Source organism: Centruroides vittatus, unplaced genomic scaffold (assembly GCF_030686945.1).
Source record: "Centruroides vittatus isolate TY-2023 unplaced genomic scaffold, ASM3068694v2 contig_927, whole genome shotgun sequence".
Lineage (NCBI taxonomy): Eukaryota > Metazoa > Arthropoda > Arachnida > Scorpiones > Buthidae > Centruroides > Centruroides vittatus.
This window is the reverse complement of record NW_027122613.1, coordinates 284,780-307,227: the sequence shown is the minus strand read 5'-3', so window position 1 is coordinate 307,227 and position 22,448 is coordinate 284,780. Positions and strand designations below refer to the sequence as shown.

At 27.0% G+C, this 22,448-nt stretch overlaps 1 protein-coding gene across 4 annotated transcripts in view; it reads left to right on the top strand.

The window, feature by feature from the left end:
* The window catches only part of Cbl (E3 ubiquitin-protein ligase CBL), a 148,181-nt gene that overhangs the window by 98,693 nt on the left and 27,040 nt on the right, over positions 1-22,448 (top strand). For all 4 annotated transcript variants that reach the window (XM_067281853.1, XM_067281855.1, XM_067281854.1 and 1 more), the window contains 2 exons: positions 3,351-3,493; positions 14,877-14,968. In XM_067281853.1, the coding sequence (XP_067137954.1) occupies positions 3,351-3,493; positions 14,877-14,968 (235 nt within the window). The remainder of the gene's footprint in view (positions 1-3,350; positions 3,494-14,876; positions 14,969-22,448) is intronic.

The window sequence follows — 22,448 nt, the reverse complement described above, 5'->3', positions numbered from 1 at the left end:
TGGTAATTTGTCATTTTGATTGTGAAGTAGGTACAGTAAACGGAGTAAAGGAGTCAGAAAAAACCAATCTTTCCAAGACGGAGCTATAAGTCAGTTTGTTATTCGGTCAACACTCTCTATCTCCACGGAGCTTGGAGAGATGACCCTCCTTTCTTAACTCATAGTGAAATGGCAACAACTTTTTCTGTTGTAATCTAGAGCTCTTATTTAGGTCTTGGGCAATTTGAGTGGCTTTCCATTCATTCGGCAAGTTTTTCTGTTTCATTTTTATAAAATACATAAAGAAGAAATCTTGAATCTGAATATTTTTGAAGGTTATCTTAATAGGTGGATGTTCTAATTTGCACATTGGAATTATAGCAAGCAAATCATCTATTGTAAGTTCTTGTAAGTTTAGTGTTGACTTAATTAAACTGTAGACTTCCAGTTTAGTGGTAATTTCTTTGCCGGGATATCTATATAATATTACACTATCCGATACTGCTCATTGACCAGTGAGTCCATTCTAAATTGCATACTTTCATTTTCTATCTTCAATTTAGCGATTTCTTGTTCAAGATTACAGATTTGACCGTTCATCATTCTATTTTGATCTTTGGTTTCCTGTACACTAATACGGATTATGTCTAATTCTTCTTTGATAAAGGACATTTGGTCAAGTATTTTTTCATTAGAGGTGTTTATCAAATCGAAGAGTTTATTCCATAATGTTGTAGTTGAGATGTCAGATGTGTTCATTGAGTTAGGAGAAAAAGTAGAAAGAGGTTCAACTAGCTCACCTGGGATTAATGAACTTTGAAATGTTGTGTCGAGGTTCAATCCAATTGGCACAGAAGGAATTTTCGAAGAGTGTTTTTCGATATATGCATTATAGTCTGTTATGAGTCGAACAGTAGTAGACAAAGCTGAATCCTTTTTGCTTTCTAGTTTGGTACGATTGAGTGGTGGTCTGCCCCTTTTTACCAGAGAACGTTGCATTTTAATTTGTTAATAAATTCTTCTTAATACTTTAAAGTTAAACTTTGAAAAAAGAAAACAGTAGTAAGAAGACGATTGATAGTAGTCAGTCTTTCCAGTGAAGATAAGTGCGTATAAAAAAATCGCCAACAACACCGAACGACAGTAATGCCCCCCTGAATCTTTTATTATTATAGAAATAATTATCACTTGTCGATAATATTTTTTATGATCAGTTTTTATTTCAACATTGTTTTTCATATAATCATTATTTTCCATAATATATTATATATTATTAAATCATATGCCATTCCTTAAGCGTGAAAGTTACAGAATAATTGCATCATCATCATCATCACCATCAGTGAAATGGTCTCAGTAAAGAGTACTCCTTATTAAACTAAACAATAAAAGGCTTGAAGACATTAATTACTAATTAAAGTGAAGAATAGTACATTATGTTTAGCTAAAATTTGATTACTCTTTAATGTCAACTATGTATCCAATATAATTTTTTATTTTCAGGGATAAACTTTTCTTTTATCTAAAACTCTGAAATATTAATATATCAGTCAGATATGATATTAAAGAAGAACAAATGGAAATATTGATGTAATAACTTACTAGTAAAATTGATTCATATATCCAAATATCCATAAGAATAAAATTTACACTGTTTCAAATTATGAATCGTGCAACTTTAACTACTAATAGATTAGATTAATTTTAAATTTTGTGTTAAATCATCAGTAATTTAGCATTGTAAAACATGTATACATTTGCTGAAGACAAATTAAAGAAAAAAATTTGTGTGTGTTTCAGCTTCTAGAACCATATGTTCAATTTGTACTGAAGTTAATAACAATTTCCTATTCTTTCTTATAAATTATGTCTAACATTTTATGGTCCATTCTACAGAGTGCTGATTATAAATGTTTTTCTCAAATTCCTCAGATTTTCATATTAAATATTGTAATCATTTCTAATTTCAAAATCAATATGTTAATAATTTTGAATAAACCCCTGGTTCAGGTTTTAATATTTATTGTTGTGATAATATAAGATCTTTTAATTTAGATCATTCATTTATGCTATGTATTGTACAGTGTAACTAATCATCCTAATTGTTTACTTAGACTTTACTTAGCATTTCTCCCAAATTTAATGAATTTCATTTCCACAATAATAATAGTCAATCTAATTTTAAACATTTGAAATTTGAAATTTTTGAATTAGGAATTTTATAAATCTAAATGATTCCCATTAACATCATAATTTAAAATTATCAGTTAAAAATTCAATAGAAATGTAATCATGTTTTAATTTAAAGCAAGAATATATGAAGACTGTTTTTAATTGTAATCATGTATTCTTGCTTTATAGCCTGTACAGCCTATATTCAATTATACTAGTATAATTAAATATAGAGCATAAAAACTGCATGCCAACATCAAACATAGAGGGTACTGTAGCCATATGTATGCTGTTCAGAGGGATCCTATCTTTCTCTACTGTGTATCTCCTCTCCCTCCTTCTTTTCTTACCCTCTTTTCTGCTTGCTAAACACTTCATGTATGGCTGATGTCTTTCTTGTATGTATGTATGTATACTAGTATAATGCTTATTTAAGTTTACATCAGCACATTTTCTATTTTTACTCAGCATACATTGCAATAAATGTATCAGAATGGTGAAACTTTAAAAGTTGAATTTGAGGTTTAAATTTTGATAGAATGTATTCAATTCTATTCTTTCATGATCAATATATAAACTACTTGACGTTTTAAGATTTTTGATTAAAAACAAAATTTATAAGATGAATGTATTGATGATAAAACAAAATTTTTAAAATTACACAGTTATATTGTTAAATGTTGTAATATTAAATAATTAAAACCAAAGTAAATAATAAAAAATAATTTTCTTAATATAAAAATGAGTTTGATCTTATTACATTTTCTTTAGAGATAATCTTTAAATACCTGATTTTATACAAAATTTCAAGTTGATCAATATTTGATATAAGATTTAAAACTGTTACATAAAGTAATAAATTTAATAGCTTTGATCCTAATTATATAATAAAATTTAATGTGTTAAGTTTATAAAGAATTGAAAAGTTTTGTTAGTATTTGTAATTTTATGTTATCCATTTATACTCATTTATTTTGCATCTAATGATTTGATTTTATAGTTTTCAAACTAATGTTAAAATATATATTAATTAATATATCTCAATATTAAATAAGATACATTAATGAATTTTTTAAATATTTAAAATTATTTCAAAAATAATATATTAGTAATCAGCTAACACTAAATAAAATTATATATCATTTTGTTAATAATTAACTTCGTTTAATTTGTTTATATCTTTTATTTAAAAATTACAGTCAAATAGCAGATCTCCATTAGTTTCACCCCGTGCCTCACCGCAATCTACTCGTAGACCACCTATTTCTGGGCCTCCTCCTGTTCCTCCACGACGAGCATCTCCAACAAATACTCCTGGGTTATCACCTGGTACTTCTCCAAGGTAATATGATTACGTGTAGATAATACTACTAGGCTTATATATGAAATTTAACTATCTACATTATATATAAATATTAATAAATATATATGTTTATATACTTACAAATGTATTACGATAATTTAACTATTTTTTTTATTCAAGTATTGATTTTATGAATTTTACTCATAGAAGCAATTTTTGACAATTATCAACTGACATGTGAGTAAGAAAAGTCTAAAAACAGTAATCTTTCTAAAACATAAATAAAATATAGCTACTTAAAGACCAGTTAATCATAAAAAGAGAGAACATTTTTCAAAATTTTATTTTTATATATTCTAAATTATTATAAGTGATGAAATAAATACATGAATGAAAATCTTTTTTAATCTAAGTTATTTTATTTTTAAGCTCTATTAATAAAGAGATTGTTTGACTGTTTTGACCTGACCTGACTTGACTGATCGTTTTGATCATATAAATCTCAATTCATTTCTTTTAATGAAATGCTTCATGCAAATTTAAAAAATTTTGAAATTTCTTTTACCCAATATTTTAAATTTTAATAATATATAATATAATATGGTATTAAAATAAATAATAGAAGTTAAGAGTTAATTTTAGAGGAATTATATATTTTCTTTTAGATCCAAATATAAATAAATGGATACATAAAGTATATTACATTGTTTGAAAATATGTCTCTAATGTTTACTCTGAATGGCAAACAAGTATTTATAAAATTATGATTTATAGTTCAAAATTTGTACTGGAATTTTTTTATAGAAACAAACTTAATTTCTTGTAATAAAAACTCCTTGAACATTAGCATAGAGTTAAAAATGTTTTTAATTTAATAACTTAGCAAACATACTTATATAAAAGTATAAAGTTTTTCTTGCAAAACAAATGAACATATTTAGATTTTTTTTATTAGATGATGAATTCAGGAATTTCTTCAACTGATGGAAGAAAAATCTTAGTAGTATATAAAAATGCAAATTGCTAATTAAGGAAAACAAATGGAAAAGTTTATCGTCAATTAGTATTCTGTCTGTGTTTTTACATAATGATGCTGAGTTTTGTTCATAAAAAAAGAACTGTATATCTTTATAAAGACATTGTTTTACAATAAAAAGTATTTGTCTTTGTAAACATATACTGTTCACATTTTTTGAATCAGTACAGTATTTTATTTGAAAATGAAAGATTACTGGTTTTTAGTCTATCTTATATGTATAACTTTTATAAGTAAATAATGATTTTCAGAGCAATTTCAATCTTTTATTATGTGCTTAAATAATAATAAAAATAAAATATAATTATCATTAGTCTTAATAGGGAATCAAAGTATTTTTATTAGATATTCAAGTATTTTCAAAACTTTTTCATGATCTGAAAATTTCATTGTATCAAACACTTAATGAAACAATACATCTTAACAGTGATGATGATTACATTTTTATTCATATGATTGAAATATGAAGATGGGATGTAATGTCAATGTGGAATTTAAATGATATGCTAAATTTTTAAAAATTGTTCTATATTCTTTTAAATTAGTCTAAAAAAATAAAATAGTATGATTTATTAAAGCCTTATGAAAATTTCATTCTTGAAACAAACTACAATGAAAACATTTTAGAAGTAGAAGTTACACTTTTTTTATGCCAGTTTCATCATTTCATCATAATTTGAAACTATATTCACAAGTACTAATTTATAGTAAAAGTATTTTATATTTATTACTAAAATAAAATGTTTAGTTATTCTAATTAATAAAGTTTTTACATAAAATATTGGTGTAGGACAAATGTGAAGATGCTAAAAATATTTTTTATTTTTATCTTCTATTTGCAACTATTTTAAATGAATTTTTTAATTCAGGTTTTATTTGGTAATAAAGTTTTATTACACACTTTAAATTAAATTTAGTGATATCATATTTATATTTCAAAATTTAAATTTTTTTCTTATTTAAAAAAAATTCTTTTCTAACTTATATATATATATATATATACATACATACTCCTAATTACCTATGCTCTGCATGTATTTACAAAATTTTTAGAATCTGAACGCAGTATGTTTATCTGGTTGATGTAGTGAACTGTTACTACAATTTTTATAACATCAAAACTTATTACAGGTTTGTCTTGTAAATTCATATAAGTCTAAGTCATAATAGTGGAACTGATAACATTTATTTGATAGCTGAGATGGCAAGCTTCTACAGTGGTTTTTTTTTTTTTTTTTTTTTTAACAGGGCGCACTATTATTCAATCATTAAGTTTCTCAAACATATCAAATTTATACAGTTATGAATAAGTATAGTTTAATTTTCAGTAAATTGTTCTGCCATCTGGATATCTCTGTCAGTTTTATTAATATTTAAATTTGTTACATGTGTAAAATATTGTTTTATGTTACTCATCTGAAAGAATTAAGACTAATATTTAATACAATCATCACTATATTACTGGTGTAGAATTTAATAAATAAAAAGTAATTACCTATAGCCAACAATTAATTCTCCTGAAAACGAACGTTTTCTTCCGTTTTCAACAGCCATCATCAGGTTTCTAAGCGTTTAGAATGTTTGTAAAAGAACGCAGAAGAACGAACCTTCCAAAAATTTAAATTCAGAACGTGCAGTTTAAAAAATTGCACGTTTTGAAGTTATGCGCATGCTCAATGTAGTGCTTTAAAAATTAGTCTTTAAACTGGCTTCTTATTTTAAAAAACTTCGATGTATATGTAAATTATAAAGACAAACTTGATAACAATCTATTTTACGTCAAAATATACCCTCCACACAGCTGCCAACGAGTCCATTTCTTTAAAATTGATGGCTGTTTCCCTCCTGAACGCTTTAAATATCTCCAGTTGTTTGAGATATTTTAGGCTGGCCTAGTCCTCGCCCATTGCAGTAATCGTGTCTTATCAAAGTCCACCCTAACATTGTTATCAATGGTGAAAGCAATTTTTTTTATTTTTTTTTATTTACTAATATTTAAAATTTTATTTTACTTTATAAATTACAAATATCTTTTAATTAACTTTTTATTAAGTTTATCAAATATTCTATTATTTATATCATTATGATTTTAAAACAATTCTAATATGCAAATTTAGATCAAAATATGAATTAATAGCTATAAATTTAGTATTAATTTTAATTAAAGAATGTAACGGTTAAAATTTTCTAATTGTCAAAATGCTTTTATAAATACTAGTATAATTAGATGGTCAAAATTTAAAAAAAAATTTTTTTACAAATATCAAGAAATCTTTCAATAAAAGAAGTATTCCATAAATTAATGTTACTGACTGAAATGCAAAAGCTGGTATTTATAAGAATTCTAATGAGAAAATTCAGAAAAATATCAATTATTCAAAGTTATAAAAATAATTTCTGAGTAAAATTTTTAAAACTAAATTTATTAAAAATGAATTAGATCATTAAACAATAATGAACTTTTATAAATTTCTTTGAAAAATATTTTTCTTTGTCATTAAGTAATTTAAATTCAGTTATTTAGAAATCTTTATATATGATAAAAATATAGTTAATTTATCATAATAATTGCTATTTTTTCATGTTCAAAATTGTGTTTAAAAAATTTTTAATAATATAATATTTAAATATATTTGAAAGTTATAAATAAAATCAAAAGTATTTTATTTCTATAAAATTTACCAAATCTATTTTTAGAATTTATTCAGAAAAACACTTGCAGAAAATTGGAAATCAATATACCAATAACTGGGATTGTATAAACACACAACACAAAACCAACACCAGCACTATGAAAAGAAAAAATTTACTAACATTTTCGTTTATATAAAAATAGACATCTTCAGGTAAAAACAATATAGAACAAAATGGCTAAAAGAAAAATCGAACACTTTTTTTTTTTAGATGCTCCAATTGACTATGTAATTAGAATACGTTGCATTTAAAATTTATGTTATGTTTGGGATATAATTTCAAAATATATTATTTAAACAATAAACAAATAAATAATCAATTAATTTCACATTAATTATTATGACATAAATATCAAATATAATTTAAATTATCATTAATACGAGTTTGTGTTGGTGGAATCTAGTTCAAAAATGGTATGCCATGCTATAGACTGTGTCCATTTCCTTGAAATTAATAACAACAACTTCTATAAGTAGTAGATATTAATGGTGCGGTTTCTTTATATTGTTTAAATATTAATTTCTTTAAAAAAAGCTTTTCTTTTCTTAAAATTAACTGATTTAACTTCACAGTTAGTTCAACCGTTGTTATTTTGTCTGAACCGTATTTTATCAGAGACAAAGACTATTGGGTTTTATCCTCATCATTCTTTATTCCACTATGCATTTCAGGTGCAATCTTTTTTGTCTATTTTGCACCCCTCATCAGGTGTTACATTTCTACAAGTGGTAAAGAACATATTTATTATATTGATTATTGTAGTTGAATTTTTTATACACGTTGTACAAAAAATTGTAATAATCTTATATATGTCACAAGAAATTATTACAAATTATTTAGATTAATTTATCACAAATTAGAAATTGTGATAATTAAGTGTAAATAATTTGTAATAATTTCTTGCGACATGTACAAAAAATTGTAATAATCTTATATAACTTGTATAAAAAATTCAACTACAATAATCAATATAATAAATATGTTCTCTACCACTTGTAGAAATGTAACACCTGATGAGGGGTGCAAAATAGACAAAAAAGATTATTCCACTATGCATTTCGGGTGCAAAGAATGATGAGGATAAAACTCAATAGTCTTTGTCTCTGATAAAATGCGGTACAGACAAAATAACAACAGTTGAACTAACTGTGAAGTTAAATCAATTAATTTTAAGAAAAGAAAAGCTTTTTTTAAAGAAATTGATATTTAAACGACGACTTCTTGTTTAAGTGATTGATAGATTTCAACTGCCTCCAGGCATTTAAGTTGTACTCTATCTGAAACCTTGTGTAACAATTTTGTCCTGCAGTTCAACCCGCATGTCATCACTACCCACATAAGTCGATAATGCTGTAGTTGACAGCTTCTTTCTTATAGAATATTCATGCTCCTTTATCCTCATGGCCAGACCTCTCACCATTGCTTCAATATATAATAATGAGTGGTTGTTTTGGTCGTCAGAAACAGATACTGCGTAAACCCCTGGAGAGTAGGAGTCACATGTATTGTTTTTATTATTTCTGATGAGTAAAAAAATTGTCAGAGCATGTCAATATGCTAAGTGTACCTTAGTAGTTCTAGCAATTTCTATATATATATATATATGTGATGTTCCATTATATGTGATAACTTTCATTTGTTCCTCCTGTGGAATAGTTCTGTTACCCTTAATTAGATATTGTTTCATGAGAGATTTGACCAAAGAGGACAGATATCCATGTTGTGTTGCCAGGGGCTTGATCCAAGACAATTCGTTTTCCTTTTCACTCTCCTCCAAACAATGCATGTGGACCCTTTTTACTAGAGATCTAAAATTGGGTAGTGGTGACATGTGGGTTGAACTGCAGGACAAAATTGTTACGCAAGGTTTCAGATAGAGTAAAATTTAAATGCCTGGAGGCAGTTGAAATCTATCAAGCACTTAAACAGGGAGTTGCTATTAATTTCAAGGAAACAGACATAGTCTATAGCATGGCGTATCATTTTTGAACCAGATTCTGCCGACACAAACGCATATTAATGATGATTTAAATTATATTTGATATTTGTCATACTAATTAATGTGAAATTAATTGATTACTTATTTGTTTATTGTTTAAATAATATACATATTTTGAAATTATATCTCAAACATAACATAAATTTTAAATGCAATGTATTCTAATTACGTAGTCAATTGGAACATCTAAAAAAAAGCATTTGATTTTTGTTTTAGCCATTTTAGTTATGTTAGTAAATTTTTTTTATAGTGCTGGTGTTTGTTTTGTGTGTTGTGTGTTTATACCAATAACTCTACACCTTATATATTTTTCAAAAGTTAGTTTTTGAATGTTGTAAATTTGGAATAAGCTGTTAGAACTCAGTTTTTTTTTTCTTTAATTTGTAATTTATACATTTTTAATCTGAGGCAGACTTCTGGATGGGGTCAAAAATGCTTGTTTTAATTAAAATATTGCTAGAAAAGTATATAAGGTGTAGACTTATTAGAATTTATTGTCAGCATTCAGGCAAAAGCCACCAATTTCAGACCTTTTACATTTGACATTCCTATAACTTTTTCCATAAATTATGTTACTTATGTAAGAATATGTTCTTGTTCATTTTCTTATCAGAAAGATGAGTTTAAAATAAGAGTATTTTCAAAAACAATCATATTTATATATTTATTGTATACTAATATTTCTAAAATTTCTCTTGACTTCATCACACTAGTTATAGTATTTCAAATATTTTTAGTGCTATCAAAGAAAATTGTGGCAATATGTAACTATAGTATGTGGCAAAAATTGCAACAAATGCAATGCTTCTTCACATATTTATTTCTGAATTAAAACACAAAATTTGTTTACATCCACAAACTTGACCCTTATGATTAGCTATGAAAGTTAGCACTTAATCATTGCTCTGTTCTTGGCAATGCACTCCTCAAGTTAATGAATCATGTTGCTCACAAGTAACTCCACCAGCTCTGCATCAATTATGTCCCAAACCTCTTGCACTTTCATGATGAAGTTTTCTTTTTCAGAATCTTGATGCTTCATCTGGTTCTTGAGGATAGTCCACAGATTTTCAATCACGTTAATATCAGGGCTTAAGTTTGGCCAGTCCAGAACATCAAAGTTGTGGTCCACGAATCACTGTTGTGTTGACTGCACGATATGTGGGCATGCATTGTCTTGCTGAAGAGTGTATTCTTTTGGCTAGAGCAAATCTATCATCTTCAAAAGATACTAATGTAAGATGTTTTGATATTGTTCAGTGTTAATGGATCCACAGATGATTTTCAGTGGTGTAGTCCCTCAAGCATTGATGCTGTCCTGCACCATGACAATGAATCCATGCATTGGTTTTTGTGGCTATTTATATCCCCATGGTATCAATTTGTTTCAGAACAGCTTGAAATAACTCTCATCAGTAAACACTACTTTGCTCCTGTTCCAGTTCAAATTGGCTATGGCTCAGAGTACAAGATGTACTTTGTGTTCAGCTGTCAGTATGAGTATGTTGGCGGTTGCCATTTCTCGATGCTGACGTGTTTCAAGTGACACTAGATGCATGTGGCACTCACTTTGGGGTCCTCCTATTCTTTCAGCTCTGGCAATCTGATGCCAAAACTACTTTGGGTGAAACAGTGCCGGTTGTGTCATGCGTCATTTGTCATTTGCTGACAGTCTGTTTCCATCCTGATACTGGTGACTATTCTGGTCCATGTCTATGTTTAATTTGCTTCGACATTCTGTATGCTGTAGCATAAACTCTGGTTAATCTGGTTATTTATGTCTATCATTGTGTTATTGATGAGCATATAGAGTCCCTTTCTTCAATTTTCTTCCATAGTGATAGCATTGGAGTTTGCTGGCTGGAACAGATGAGTCCAGACTGGATCTGTTTAAACCAGGGGTGAGCAACCTTTTTAATCAACGGGCCAATTTAAATTTTAAAATTTTTTGGCAGGCCGCACATAAAGTAACACTTATTAATAATTTAGAAAACTTTATTTATAATAAACATTAGAAGAAAAAAATATAAAATTTAAAAAAAGTAAAGATTTCATATACAAATTTTAATGCAAAATAAAAACAAACAAGAAAAGAACAGAAAAACGAATTTACTTGAAATTTTTAATGAGAAATTTGGCACTGTTTTTTCGATACCAGCTGATCAATATCAGCCGGAATTGATGAGGTAGCTACACGTACGCAGCTTTCTAATCGTGCATCACTCAGTCTTGATCGGTGGTCATTTTTGATTAATTTCGTGGTTGAAAATAATTGTTCGCAAACATACGTACTTCCGAACAGAGACATCATTTGCTTTGCATTTTTCGTCAAAAGCGGAAATTTCTCAGGGCTCACATAAGATTTATAAAAATTTTCGATGTTTACTGAGAAAAATACATTTTTTAAATCGGTATTATTCTGCATGTCAATCACTTCCATTTGAAAGTCTTCGGGAACTGTATCCACATCGATATTAAATGGCAAGGAAAACATTTTCATGGAAACCGCTGTCTTCTCAGCTTTGAACATTTGGAATCGTAATTGAAATTCGTTGATTAAAATGTCTATATATTGTGCGTATTTTTGAGAAGTAGTAACGTTTTCTTTTTCTAAATGTGGAAAGTGAGACACATTATTCTGCAAAAGATGCTGTTTCCACAATTTTAATTTGCGCTCAAAGCCCTGAATTTTATCATACAAATTGTGAATAAACTGTCCTTTACCTTGAAGTTCCACATTAAGATCATTGAGATGCTGAGTCATGTCGATAAGAAACCCAAAATCGCACATCCATTCTTTATTACCAAAATGAGGAAAGGCATATCCCTTCATATCCAAGAACAATTGTATTTCGCTTTTTAAGTTGTATACTCTTTTTAGCATTGCACCTCTACTAAGCCAACGTACTTCGGTATTAAAAACCACGTCGCCATATTCAGTTTCTAAACCTTTCAGGAATTCTTTAAATTCACGGTGATTTAACGCCCGCGACTTTATAAAATTGATTAGTTTAATTATTGGTACTGTGACATTTGGCAAACTCAATCTTTTCGCACACAAATTTTCCTGGTGAATTATGCAGTGGTTAACGAATATTTCCCTTCTTGTGACCTTCTTAATGTCTTGAAATACCCTTCCCGATACTCCTACCTCCATGCTTGACATTGCTCGTGCTCCATCTGTCGATATACCAATAATCTTTTCTAATGAAATTGAAAAATTTTCCAACACAGACTTTAGTTCATCGTACAGGTCTTTGCCGGTTGTAGTCCCTTGCATTGGAATCAGTGAACACAATTCTTCGGTAATATTAAATTTGGTGTCAATACCACGTAAAAATATAGCCAGTTGTGCTGTATCACTAATATCGCAACTCTCATCAAGTGCCAAAGAACAGTATTCGAATTTTGCAATGCGTTCACGAAGCGTTGTTGCTATGTTCTCGGACAAGTCTTCAATTCTCCTTGCAATGGTGAATCTTGATAAACTAATGTTTGAAATAATATTTATTTTATCAGGAAATGCTATTTCTGCAACAGCAGTCAGACATTCTTTTATCATCTCTCCATCCGCAAAGGGTTTCATTTTTTTTGCCAGTATTTGACTGACAACAAAACTAGCCTTTACTGCCGTATTTGATAAAATAGCTTGATTTTTAAAAATAGCCTGTTGGTTTCCCAAGTTTTTCTCCATTTGATTAAACTTATCTATCCGGAGTTGTCCTGTTAAGTTTTTATATTGTTGTTCATGTTTTGTATCGTAATGTCTTTTTATGTTACATTCTTTTAATGTCGACACAGTCTCTGAGCATATTAAGCATACAGCTTTATCTTTGACGAAAGTGAAAAAATAATCAAATTTCCACTTTTCTTGGAAATGCCTGTGCTCATCCGCAACTTTCCGTTTTTTTTTTGTTTGCTTTTCCGACATGCTATTATGGATTAAAAATTTGAAAGTTAAAAAAATTTGTAGGAAAACTTAATTTTGAATAAAAAAAACTCTAATATTACCTTTTTGACAATAATATTGCACTCACGCCTTTCAAGAAACACAAGAATTGCTAAAATTGCTAGTTAACAGCTTACCAGTCTGACTGATTGTGTGACAGAAGCAAACACAAACAAGCACAGACGCAGCGCGTTTGTATTGCATGTTTGAACAAGTCGTCAACAAGTGAGTAACTCGTCACAAAAATTGTTTCGGTTTAGTATGTACTACCATTTTATTATAATTAATTTTATAATATATTGATGGGAGAAAGTTGATAAAATAAATTCAATTTTAGAAATGCTTGGCGGGCCGCATAAACATGTTTAACGGGCCACAAGCGGCCCGCGGGATGCTCATCCCTGGTTTAAACAATGGGGCCACACCCAAATGAGCATATAACATGCTGTCTGGTGGTGTAATGAAATTAAAAGATTCAAAATTAGCACAGATGAAATATATAACTATGGGCAGAAAGATTATCCTTGCATTATTTCACTGCATACTGTAATTTGTATTATGTTTAATGAAAATTCTTTGTTGTAGAAAAATTTTCTTTCTGTAGAAATTATTTTGCTCAACATTCAGAAATTAAATCACATTAGAAGATTGGGATTTTGTGGTGAGATTTTCTCAGTTTGAATTTCAAGATTCTTATAAAATTAATAATTGAGATAATCAGATAATTGATATCTGATTACATAAGGATGACGATGATGATGATCATCATCATCATGTAAAAAGATAAGCTCTATTCTTATAGAACTAATTAAATGAATGATTGTAAAAAAAGCCATATATGCTTTACCCCAAAATATCAATATATTTGAATTTAAATCTTGCTCTTAAGATTCAAATTAATGTAAACTTGAGAGCAAGATTTTTATATAGTGAACAAATTAGTTTATATAATATAAAATTGATTACAGACTTAACTATAACTTTTCTGAAAATAAAAAATTTTTGAAATGTTAAAATTTGTGTGTGGAGGTTAAGAAGAATTATATTTAAAATAAATATTAGTTTTCTTGCTATGTATTTAAAATAAAAATGTGCATTTTCTGTTGATTGTTTTACTTTTCACTTATTTGAATAAAAGAATTGAATGAATGAACCATTTGAATTTTTTAAGTCAGAATTTCCTTTAAGAATTCAGTTGAAATATATATATATATATTCTAATAAAATGGATATAAGTGACTTTTGTCTAAATGTTGTCAATACATTAAAGAACTCAAAATCAAACTTACATTAATATTTTTGTTAAATAATTTTAAGTCCAAACATTAAAAAAATTTGTCAAGTTATATTTGATAATTATTAAAATTTGACAAAATTTTAATGTTTAGATTAGAATTCTTGAATAAATAATGTTATTTCTATTATAAAATAGAAATATCATTAATATTATTAATTTTATTATTAATATCAAAATACTATTTTATCAATCCTGTTAATTGAAAAATCAGAAACTTTGAAAGCACAGGTGAAAATTCTCTCATATTAAGTCATTGATCAATTTTACATCCACAGAAATTTAATTACATTAATTGGTTTTAGAAATTGATGCATTAAGCAGTTTTTATAATTTTTGTTACCTACAGTTTTTTTTTCCAATCATTAATTCAAATATATAAAACATTTTCATTTTTAAATGTTAATTAAGAATATAATATAAATATATTGATTAAATCTGATATTTCAGACATCAAAATATGTCTAAAAACTCAGATGAAACTAGTAATGGGACAGTGATGAGGGTGAATATTTCCCCTCAAGAATCCCCTGATAATTCTGGTAAGCATAAAATTTAAATATCTCTGTATTGAATTCCTAAACAAAACTTGAATAAATCCCAACTTCAGCATAGAGAATAACTTTTAAAATCAAAGTGAATAGATTTATTTATTTATTTTTTGTTTTTTTATTATATTAAACATAAATACAATATTTTAAAAATAGATTTGCTGGAAAATAAAAACCAAAACTTCCAAGTTTGAAAAGTAACCATATTTTTTTATTTTAACACTTTCAAAGAAAAATTAATATATTTTATAACTATACCTTAACTATTTCATAATTTTATTATAAAAATCATTTTAATAAAAAATATATAAATTTAATTTTTGAATGAATATTGATGCTATAAAAAAAGTTTATATTAAATACCATAATAACTAAGTTGCAAAAAAAATAGTTTAATTCATTTTACATTTGTACATGTTTTTTATTTTTATTAAACAATTCTTATTTATGTTTTTGATTGCTAATGTATTAATATTATACATTTTTAAAATATGTATTATTAAAAAGTAATTATATGTTTAAAAGGTTTTTAAATATACAGCTGATCTTTCAAAAATTTTCACAAGGAACAAAAGATTTTATTTTATTTAAATAAAATTGTTAACTTTTTAAAATATATTTTTATACATTAAAGAATGAAATTGCAAAACTGTATTCTCTTTTCAAATTTTTTCTGATAACTGAAAAAATTGCTGAATTGTACTTCTCTGTTTTCAGATATTCAATGTTTTTACTCTGTATTTAATATTAAAATATTATAGTATTATTGATTTAAAAATAATTCTATTTATTTATAATTATACTAAGTGTACTTCATGAATTGAATTTGTTTATATAATTGATAAAAATATTTTATTATTAATGAAGACATTATAAAAAGAAACTGAAAGTGTCTTTCAAATAACATTAAAAATGCAGTTATGATATTTATCATTACAAATAGCATAATGAATATAACTATGGCAATAAGTTATTGAGAGAGTTTAGATTAAAGTTTTATATTTGAAAGATAGTTTATACATTTTTATGATTGTCATGGAAGTATCATTTAGATGAATTTTATTTTTAAAATCTATTTTACAATTAATTTTAGTTTAAAAAAAATTTTTTTTATATAATTAGAATTTTGAATTTGTATTTTTTGAAATTTTTAATAGTGCTTCTTAAAAATTTGATTATTTTTTAATTATGTTTGATAAATCTAATTTTTGATTAGTTAGATTAGTTAACATAGTTTATTATGATTACTAATTTCCATGGATGTTAGTGGATTACTGATTATTATGTTAACATAATCAGTAATCTATGATATATAACAAAATGTGCTCAACAGATGTACAGAGCAGCATATTTAAGCTATAATTGCAATTTGAAATGATAACATATGTAGTAGAGTGAAGAAAACAAGAAAAAATAATGTGTATTTTTATATAATGTGAACATAAAAATAATGCAATTTATTACATATAATGTTATATTGAACTTAAATAAATGTTATTTCACAAAATCGTTCCTTGATTGTTGTAATTAACTTGGGAGTTAAGATGTTTCTGTATTTATAAAATCATTTGTAGTCTGTAGCCTGTCTATTTAAAAATGGATTGGAAATGCAGAGTTGGTACAAACATGTCATATACCTTAAGTTAATTTCAACTATCAAGGAACAATTTTGAGACACAAAATCCTGCATCTTCCAGGATGATTTTACATGGTGTTACCTTATCAAATATGTCCTTTCTATACAGTTTATTAGCATTATTGTCCCTTAAACCAGCACATAAATTGTTATTTAGGTACAAAATTCCTACAAAAGGCCCAATCAGATGCCTAAGCTAGCCAAGTAACAGTCTTGATTTCATTTATCATTTAGGGAGAGTTGAAAATTGAAGAGAGGATCTGAAAATAAACAGCAACTGCAGAATTATATTAGAAGAGCAATATCACAAGCTTGATATAGAGTAGTTGAAGAAACACTTATCCATTCTATATCAAAGCACTGAATAACTATTTTTATGGCTTGATTTGATCCTATGAAATATTCAGATTACATGTAATTATTGAATGCAATCCCGATACTTCATAGGGTCAAATCCTTTTTTGTTTTTCTTTTTTAACTGAATGGCAAGTTCTTGTGACAGTGCTCATTAACAGTATTAATGAGACTGTGGTGTGAAATAACATTTACTTAAGTTCAAATGTAGCATTATATGTAATGAATTGCAATTTTTAATATATTGTTCTTCGTTAGTTCTCTGTACTATATATTTTATCATTACAAATTGCAGTCATGGCTTAAATATGCTGTTTTATATGCCTGTTGTGCATATTTTGGTATTTATTAGAGATGATGCAATTTCCATGATTGCTACTGTAGATTGTTTAAAATCAAATCATTTATTCAAATTAATAAATAAAAAATTTGAAAAATAAAAAGAAATTAAAATTAAATGAAGGATGTATATCATAATTTAAAAAAGATATCATAATCTTATTTCAATGAAAACCTTTTTCATCCTGATGGGTTAATATTGCTAATTTTATAAATTGTTAAATAAAATGTTATTTTTGCTAATTTTATTCTTTTTATTTACATATATATGTAATTCATTCAATAATTTAAACATTAATTATTGAATTAATATTATACACTATTTATTTTTTAATATAATTTTAGATAACTTCAAAGTATTGTACAATTAAGGATATCTAATGAATCTGGAGTTATTTATTTCATGTTTGTTTAATAATTCATTTAAAAATAAATTAAATTTTTAAATTCTGGTTTATTCTATCATTTTAACAATGTATTATCTCCTTATTATAATTTTTGTTAAATATTACTTTCCGTTTGTTATCATTTTAAGAATTATCATATTAAAACAGATATTTTTAATAATTTATTTGCATCATCTTTTTATATATAAACATATAATCAATTAATAATTTATATATTTATAAAATACATAGCTAAATTATTAAGTAATTAAATACACAAGTTTAATTAGTAGGTTATATGTGAAAAATATTTAGAATAGTGTCTGATTCTGTAATTAAAGTCAAAAGGTACAGTGAGATTGTTTATTTCCTGTATATGAAATTAGAAGTCTTCAGATAATAGCAAACCTCTTCAGCTTCAAATAAAAAAACAGAATACTGCAAATCACAAACATTTTCAGAATCCACCTAATTTCAGCTTCAGGTCTAAAGAGTTTGTTTTTAATTGGAATACATATGAAAGAAACCCACTTTCAATTGCCTTATATCATTGGGCTATAATTTGGTAATACTAATTATAAATTACTAATGAATTTGACCCTAGAGAGAGGCATTAGGCATCATCTCATATTAAATTTAATAATTGTAATTTAATTAAATAATTTTAGATTAAATATAAAAGAACATGTGTGCAGGTTCAAATTATGAATTTTGAAAAGGCCAGTACAAGACATGTGCAGATGCGCACAATAATAATATTTGATGGATCATACCTTGTCTTTCAAGCTTTCAATAAGTATCTTGTCCTTGAAGTTGATGCAATTGGAATTAAGGCTGACTTTAAGTATTTAAAGGGATTCTAAAAGCCTAATGTAAGCACACTTTGCGGAGGATCCGATGAGCTGGCCTATTGTTGTTTATCTTTTATATGATCTTTTGAGGCATACATTGACAGGGTGGTGGTGGTGAGTTTGGGGTGGTCAATTATTTCATTTCATATTTGTGTTTAGGAATTCTCTGCTCTAAAGACATTTTGGTGGCTATGTATAGTTAACAACAATAAACACCGATTGCAAAATTTAAATTTTATGTATCTATTATCCTAAAAACTGCTTTACATGCATATGAAACAGACTCATGAAGACAAAACTAACATAATAATTGAATTTTTTCAGTAAAGAAATTTTCAAAAATCACTTCACTTTACTTACAAAGTTACTTTATTCTTGAGATGCATTAAAAACTAAGAGATTTAAAAAGAAAAAGCAAACTCAAAGATTTCACGGCAATCATCGACTACTTTATTATACCTCACAAGACATATTTTAAGAATAGAAAGATGCTAACCTTAAAACAGCAATTGAATGGATAACAATAAATGACCAAAAAAAATCATAAAGAACTTGGCACAATGTGCTTAGATTACTTAGTTTTTGGTACTGATTAGAATAAACTGGAATTCATTATATGAAATCAGAGTACAGAATATCTGCTACCTTATATATCAGTTGTGTAGGTAGGAAATAAACAAGTTAATTATTCACTTAAAATAGCTGATGATAATTTTCATATTAAAAATATATAGAAGAAACTGAAATGTTTTTGCACTTCATCATGTCCAATCACCAGGAACAAACAATCTTCAACCTTATATTAAGGACTTATGCCTCTGTAAAATTATGTAAAAACAGTTTAAAACATCCTCTAATGATAAGCCAATAATTAAAAATTACATAGTTTCAATTAAATTGGCTGACTATATTTTTCATATTAACTTTAAATTTCCCTAACTTTATAACCTTCTATTACTCAAGTGTGAGCACTGTGCTCACCTTTCTTTTTAAAACACTTGTAACTCTGGCTTCTTGGAAATTTTGTGGCCAAACTCTTGTATCTTTCTACCTGAGTATCCCCTTCAACAAAATACTGGAATCAGAAATACAGTAGATCCCCCCCATAACACGGTAGATATGTTCCATGTTATATGAATCAGTGTTGTATGAGTTACTTAGATTTTACAAATACATGAGCCATTCACAGCCCAAAGCGATTAACTTACCTGTTATATTTAAAATGACTTTCTTTAGTAATCAGGCTTAAAGCACTACATGACAACAATTTTTATGGCTGTTGAATAAAAGTGTTTTTTTTTTTTTCCTCAAGAAAACTCAACTTTTCCGCCTAAACTGTCTGTATGTATGCATGCCGCTGGACGGCGGTCATCCAATCAGCGTCCTCACTATGCTTGTAGCTCTCAAGTAGGTCCACTGCTTGTCCACTATTGGTCAGGATTCAACCAATCCTGTCGAGACATGAGTCAGCCATGACAATCTGTCTCATTCTTTTACTGTGTTATACAAGCGTCTTTTAGCGTGTTATACAAATCCGTCTTATATGAACCCATGTTATAGGGGAGTCTTCTGTAATAGTCATCACTAATGCTTTCAGTGCAGCCTTTTCTTCAGTTGTGTTGGACAAGTTAGTGAGGCACTCACTGTAAGTAATCCTGTGTCTTTTTGTTTTTTTTTTTTTTATTTGAAGTGGTATTGTATATACTTACTATCATAAAACGTGATGAAATGTTTCTGAAATGGTTTGATGAGGAGTCTGAGATAGAAAATGTAGGCTCCTTCCTTGCAGACAATGAGAGTGAGAATCTCTTTATGAAAATATTGGAAATTTTGAGAGAGAATCCAGATCCTCTACAGGCAACATCAGTATCAAGAGAAAAGTGTGTATATTGCCCCCAAAAAAAAATAGGAAATCAGTATCCAAAAGTGTAACATGTAACTGATCTGCAGACACCACATTATAATAATCTGCAAACAATACAATTTTAAAAATTCAGACTAAACAGATTCAGAAATTGAATAGAAATTATTACTAAGTTTAACAATAATTTCAGATATTGTATTTCTGTTTTTATTGATCTGATCGATGTGATTAGATATCACTTTTCTGTTTCTATATCAAAATTACTTTTAATGTATTCTAACTGAAGTAAAATAAAATAAACATTAAAATGTGTATTATTCATAACAAAACTTCCTGATCTTAGTAAAATTTCTCAAGACGAATCATTAAGAATATGAAAATATGTAGGGTGAGAGTGGTGCTCACCCTTATTAATGAGGATTTCCGGGTTAAAAATATATAGAAGAAACTAAAATGTCTATTGGCTTATCTTCAGAGGACATTTTAAACTGTTTTTACATAATTTTACAGAGACTTAGCCTCTAATAAAAGGCTGTCTCTGAAACGAAAGCTATTTGTTCTGGGCAATTGGACATGATGAAAGTATGAAGACATTTTGGTTTTTTGCATATATTTTTAGATTAATTATTTCCAAACAGAAAAAAATATTAGTGATTATTTCTATTTTACTTTTGGTTTTATAAATAGAATGATAAAAGTTTGATTATTTAATTATTTTCTTTCAAAAATGTCTTGTATATAAATAAATGATAATTTATTAGACAAACTTTGTTTCTTTGCAGTTTCTTTAATCTTCAAGTTTCATATGCAATTGATTTGATGTTCTGTATCTTTTGACAGAATTATAGTGCCAGACACTATCTCATATTTCATTTCATTCTTATAACTGTTGCAAAATAATAAATCAGATATGGATAGAGAAAAATTAAATCAATCTGTAGAATAATATGACACTGATATTATCATATTTTATGTAGTTGAATGCAGATTAATTCATAATTGAAATTAAAAGAACAAACTGGAATAGTAGTATAATAAATACACTAACACTCTGCTTTGAGTTTCCAGCAGATTAAAATTTAATCAAGCAAATATTTTCAGCCCTACTTGAAAACCCTTCTTCAGATAAGTTAAGTTAAATAGAGCTACCTCTAAAATGGAGTATTCCAAAATAGATTAAAAACAATTTAAATATTTGAATTGTATTCATACATATGTTTGATTCAAATAACAACAAATTAGTGGTTAAATTAAATAAACTAATAGAGTTTAAATAAAATAGAAAAATAAACAAATAAAAATAAAAGGAAAAAGATAGAATTTGAGTGAATGTCTGAAAGGATGTAGATGGAGTACATCCTCGTAATTAATACAGAGAGTTTTTTAGATTTTTAAATACTTCCAGTAGTTAGTGTCTTCAATTTTGTCACATTATTTATACTGTATTGGTGTATTTACTTGTCAGTTGTATTATTTGTACCTATTCTGGAACTAAAGCATAGGTGGCCAGTGCCATAATGGGGTTTTTCCTATTTATAGTATATTCGATGTTCCTTTAGTCTGTTGTGCAATGAGCAGTTGTTTGTATCCAGTATACATTCTGTCATCATTCAGTGTTGTATTCTTTGACAGAAAGTAGATACTCTCTTTGATGACTCTCATATCCAACATGTTGGATTTTTCATGAGGTGGTCATGAGACATTGAACATGAGCATATTCAAGACATTTAGTGAAATATTTATGCTAATTTTTTCAGCCACAAGGACTACAATTTTGAGTTGAAAAGTTTTTCATTGGTTATCCTAGATGTAAGAACATCATAATTATTTCATTATATTTATATTTTCAGTAATTCAATGAGTAGCTTGAGTGTATGTAAACAGCATTCTTCAAAGTTATAAATTTTATTAAATTGTTTTATCACATATTTTTTAATTGTTTAATTGTAGATTTTGAAGGTAAGAACAAGGTATTCTCCAAAATACTAAATAAGAGAATCTATGATTTCTACATTGAAAAAAGCTGATTTTTTTAAACTCT